This window comes from Paramisgurnus dabryanus, chromosome 11, assembly GCF_030506205.2.
Source record: "Paramisgurnus dabryanus chromosome 11, PD_genome_1.1, whole genome shotgun sequence".
Lineage (NCBI taxonomy): Eukaryota > Metazoa > Chordata > Actinopteri > Cypriniformes > Cobitidae > Paramisgurnus > Paramisgurnus dabryanus.
The window spans coordinates 6,502,535-6,508,534 of NC_133347.1; the positions used below are offsets into that span (position 1 = coordinate 6,502,535).

At 35.7% G+C, this 6,000-nt stretch overlaps 1 protein-coding gene across 3 annotated transcripts in view; it reads right to left on the reverse strand.

The window, feature by feature from the left end:
* Positions 1 to 4,724, reverse strand: part of rapgef1a (Rap guanine nucleotide exchange factor (GEF) 1a) — a 42,507-nt gene extending 37,783 nt beyond the window's left edge. For all 3 annotated transcript variants that reach the window (XM_065248364.2, XM_065248363.2, XM_065248365.2), the window contains exon 1: positions 4,559 to 4,724. In XM_065248364.2, coding sequence (XP_065104436.1) covers positions 4,559 to 4,586 — 28 coding nt within the window. In that variant the 5' untranslated portion in view covers positions 4,587 to 4,724. The remainder of the gene's footprint in view (positions 1 to 4,558) is intronic.
* Between the last annotated feature and the right edge of the window lie 1,276 nt (positions 4,725 to 6,000).

Genomic DNA, 6,000 nt, shown 5'->3' on the forward strand with positions numbered 1-6,000 from the left:
AAAAAGATTGTTCTTAAAGGCGAGGTGCATGATTTTTGAGAAACACTGTGGAAAAGCGAGTCGGGCCGTGTATCAAAACACACTTGTAGCCAATCAGCAGTAAGGGGCATGTCTACTAACCAACACTGTTGCCTGGATTATGTATGTGTGGGGCGGGTCTAGGGATGCACCGATACCACTTTTTCCATCTCCGATCCGATTCCGATACCCGAATTCTGAGTATCGGCCGATTCCGATATCTGCCGATCCGATACTACTGTATTTTTCTTGAACAATTTAAATTACTCACAGACACACATGCACACCCACACACACACTATATAAATGTGTATAGTGCTTTCTGCTAAATCTAGCATAATATAATTATATTATATATAATTATACTTTTAAATGTAAAAACCAATAATTTAAAATGATTTACAAGTTACAAGAACATAAGTAATTATTAACCATGGCAGTGTTTAGGAGAAAATAAAATAGACACGTTTGATCAAATAAGTATGCTAAATATATTTTCCTTATTTGCGCAAAAAGTCACAGTAAAAAAGCTTTAGTGTGCAGATGGTTATTTTGGGAATTATGCACTTAACCGGACCTTTTATGCACATTTCGGGTGCAGAATTGATGCGCCTAAATCATAGTGAGTGCGTCTAAATCATACTGCGCTTCCTGGGTGCAGCATTGATGCTCTAGAAGCATCTTCACATGGGAATCCTCGCTCCGCAAAGGAAAGTTACGTTCATAACTAATAAAACCCAAAGAGATTAGATGCATCGTGTGCTCAGCACATACTGAATTGCATCCATCCAACAGTTTGCGGAGACTTTATAAAATCAGATCTTTAAAACAGCCTACAGTTATTTTGTGTGTTCGTGTGTTGAATGGCGCGTTTCATCCGTCCGCTTCACCTGTGCATTAACTCAGCACATACTGAATTGCATCCATCCAACAGCTTACTGAGACTTTATAAAATCAGATCTTTAATAAAGCCTAACGTTACAGTTATATTGTGTGTCTGCGTGTGTTGAATGACGCGTTTTCATCCGTCTGCTTCTCACCAGTGGATTAACTCAGTTTGCAAGTAAGTTACAGCGTTTCTGTGAACATTAATATCTTAAATGTGCGTTTGTTCCTTCACATGAAGCTATTGAGTGTAAGATGACTTTGATTATAGTGCATAAAAACGTTTATGGTGCTCTTATAATACTTGGTCGTTTTAATCGCTTGTCAGTGACAACCATGGGTGACGTGCAGTATCGGAATTGGATCGGTCCTGTTAGTCCGATACCCGATCCAGCAAAAAAGGCCGGATCGGCCCCGATACCGATCCAGAATATCGGATCGGTGCATCCCTAGGCGGGTCTATCAAAAAAAGGTCCAGATTCTATTGGGGTAGGGGCGTGTTTGTTTATGTGATTTCAAATATCAACATTGGCTTTCAGAGATCATGCACCCCGCCTTTAAATGTAAAGTTCTACACTTTCAAACTATTTTCAGGATTATAGTTTTAAATGCATCAAATAAAACTTTTCTGGCAAATAGACAATGATTAGTTGCACCACCTGACATTTTTTTGAATGGGGAATTCAAAAATCACATACAAATGTCCTGAAATGCTATTCAATAAACAAAACTTTTGAATCACATTGTTCCTGAATCAAAAATACTATATATAAAAGATTTAAAAAGGTATGTTTTTAAGAGTGTGTATTGTGACATTGACCTATATGTTACACATTCTGTGTCACAAGGGGCGTGGCTGCAAGCTTTGAAAGTTGGGCATGAGTGAATTAGCCCTTAGGTTAATAAAAGACAACTATATATCAGATATGAAAGGTTTTATGTCTTGTGTTGACACATAAAAGGAAGGGAGTGGTATGCTCATCCTAGAGCATTTTATTGGACAATAAGCAAAAAACATTTTCATTGGATATATCTGCTGTACTTTTTGTAATGTTTAAGAGTAACCTGGCATATACAGAAAACAGACATATACACAAGTCTGTGCCTGGAGGGAGAGAAAGTTATTACATTTACACCTATTCATCTGTATAGCTCAGTGGTAGCATTAGCATATCATATGTAATGGGTCAGGGAACACCACACATACTGATAAAAAAAATTATACTTTGTAATGCACTTGATAAAAGTGTCGTAAATGTAAACATAAACGCAAGTAGAAAAATGTGTAAAAGATGCTTGCGATAATAGAGACTTATCTTTCCTATCTCATAATGATGAGATAATAACTAATCTGAACAGCTTTAATTGCCCATGACAGCCAACTTCCTGAATGACTTAAATGTCTTAAAGCAGGGCAAACCAGTGAGGAGTGTTTGCATTTTTAGAAAATGTGTGTTATTCCTATCTCTTCTTGGCCCTTGATAAAGTAGGAAGTGCAGTACGCAAGTTTAAATCCTCTTTTTTATTTCCTCTGAAACTGAGATAGTCTACCAGACCGCAACAGCTGAACCGGCTTGTTTCTCAGCCCTGAACTTCTAAGAACCTTCCTCATGCGGGTCACATCCTGACCCCAAGTTTCCTCCACCAAGCATTGCAAGAAATGAACCACCACCAAACGTGCAACCTTGATGTTGAAAGGAGTTAACATCTTAATACACTGGACAGATGAATGCATAAAGCTGCAGTAATTAAACCGATAAAGGTAGTTACTGGTAAAACATGTTTTAAAAACTTCCTGACATTGCAGATACCTGTAGCAGTTGATATTGTACTGATTTTGCTTGCTTAAGATTAAAATGCAATGCATAATAAATTAATACAAGCTTTCAATAAAATACTAGAGATGTGTCCTCCTAAGCACACCACGCTGGCCACCAATCTTCTCTATAATGTCTACACTTAATGGCTACCTAGAAAAGTAGCACTAAACTGAACGCAAGATGTTAACCGCTCACCCACAAGCAATTCAAGTTTCTCTGAATTAAACCCTCTAAGAGGGAAGTGACTGACTGCAACCACATAGTGTAGTTTACAGATAAATTAACCTGTTCATGCCACTGATTATTCTTGCGTAGTATTATGTCTGCACTATACATTATTCATCTAGACATGCATCAGTGCAAACTGGATTCAAACTGTGAACATAGTGCAATGTATACAACTACATCCATATCTTTATATTATTGTATAGACTCTATACTTTTAATATTACAAATATTGTATCTGATATCTGTCCTAGCTGTACATCAATTGGCTGCATTAAAGTGAACTTACTATAAATCCTTTACAAAGTGACTAAAAGTGATTTACACAGCTATTTTACTAGCCCCTTATTCACTGAATCATATAATAGGCATATAATAATATTTTATACAGTCTATGCATATAACATAACATGTGTGATGGCTTATCATGGTCCAGTAGCAGTGCCTTATGTATATTTTGGCCATTTCTTTAGGGCTGTCACAATGATTAAATAATTGTCGCATCGCGATTGTTTGACCTCATCGCGATGATTTCAGATCACCACAATGATTGCACATCTCTTTAAAAAACACAAGGGGGAGCTGCAACGCCTGTATAAACACACTGTATGAAACTTTAATGTGTTTATTTCTAATGAAGAATTTTCAGGTTTTGAGAGATATATTCATTAAACAATTACTTTTAAATATGTGTTATGTGTATTCACATATACTGCCAGGTAAACCTTCAAAAGTTTTTATTTAAATATCACAAAAATGTGTAAAAATTATTTGACGAACAAACAAAAAAATTTAAGAAAATTAAATGTCAAAGCAATAAAACAGACAATCATCATAATCGTCAAAGTCCTAAAACTGGCAATTAATCGCCATAATTGTCACAATTTATTAGACAATTAACCGTCAGCCATATTTCATAATCGTGACAGCCCTGATTTTGTATATTAAGTGAATGATAGATCTCTCTAAATGTTATATGATGTACATTTGTGTTTGTTTGTTTGTATATATATATATATATATATATATATATATATATATATATATATATATATATATATATATAACATCAGTAAATGTGAGGCTAAATGTGAAAACTACCACTTAATACAAGACATATGCTAGTAGTATTTTACACAGAAAAATCATAATAGATCATAGGATGATCAAATACACACACCTGTCTAGTCCCTTCAACACACAACACACCATATAACACAAAAAAGACAAAGCACGTCAACACAACATTGACACAAAAGACAGCAACGTTCAACATTACAAAATGACAAAATTATAAAATGACAAAACAGAGAAGTGTCAGTCAGCTACAAGTCCACAACAGAGCTAGCAAATCTGTCCACACCCAGCCACAGCCGTCCGAGCATTATTCGTGTCCAAATAAATACCATAACGTCTTATAAATACGTTTAATAACAATATCATATGCTGTACACTTCGTATAGGGCGTGTTTAGGCAATGAAATAATTCAAGATAAGACGCTATGATTGTGTCGGTGGCCTTGAACCCGTCTGATGCTAACGCTAACACGGCTAACTGAAGTTCAGCAGCCTCAGATTAATGATAAATGTATAAAAATATTAAGTCTTACCTTGTTTACTGTCTATTTTTCCAGACATCGTGGAGGCAGTGAGTGAGCTGCTCGAGATAAACAAGCCAAATGTGCTGGTCTGTCGCCGTTATTTTAGCATCTTCACGAGACAGACAGACCGGTCAGTGCAGTGTTGCTGCTGCTGCGCTCTCTCGCTCTCTGTCTGTCTGAGAGCGCGCTCGCGCGTGTGTGTGTGTGTGTGTTTGTGTGTCTGCCTCCTCCATCCACACACACATACAGTATATATGCATAGGCCTGTATACTATATACTGTACTTTACACATATTCACCTATATTCACACATACATACATACATACATACATACATACATACATATATACATACATAAACACATACACACAGTACATTTATACAAACACACATACACAAGGTAGCAGTTAATAATGATAGTGATAGGTGTGATTTTTACAGAAATATCGCCATCATGCGTTAAGTATGATACATTACAGCTTATAGATCCAAGAGCCAGCATGCACTAATGTACTAAATGCACTAATTTTATAAAAAAAAACATATAAACAGAAAAACATTAATATGGACACTGATTATGATATGATAACATATATTTTTATGCTAATTTAACTTTATTAAGTTAACCCTTACATTATGTTACGGGTCAATTTGACCCGTTTAGATTTTTAAGCTGTCGCAAACACCAGTTAACCTGTGATTTTATTCTTGAAAGTTTGGACACGCTGATATGTTTTGAAGTGTACCCAACTCATTTTGTAACGATGTTGATGTTCGCGGGTCAATTTGACCCACAATTTTTGTTCGAAACAGAACAAGGATAAATACCCCGTTCAATCATTCTATGTCATCTTTAAGTTATCTATGATGCCAGACATTTTGTCACTTTACCTCATTTAGGGCAATAAACATGCATGCAAGTTAGGATACACTGGTGTGATTTAAAATGTAGTTTTTTTAATACCAGTAATGATTTTTTACCATTTTGATGTTCAGGTCAATTTGACGCATTTTTTTTTTTTTGTTCCGAAAAGAAACTGTATAATTTTCAGTTTAAACATTTATTGCGTGTATGTTGGTGTTTTACTACCCTTGAAAGGGAAAAGTGCGCTTTTCCTCACTATTTTCAGTACTGATAAAGACTTCCTCAGACACAGAAAAGTAAATGTGAACTATCATTTCTATTTTCAATGTATATAAAAATACTATGTAAAGCAGATGAATTCAGACCCACAGAAAATCCAGAGGTGAATACAGGTGATGCCAGTTGTGCCCCACAAAACATGACACCAAAACAAGCACCAATTGTGTAAAATGCAAGAAGTCAGAAACCAAATGCTAGATGTGTGCGCACATCGTGTAAACAGTGATATCTTAAATTTGTACAATGAGCCTCAAGAACAAAAGACGATCTTAGGAAAAGAAAAAGCTTCATTTCATTTCACAGCAA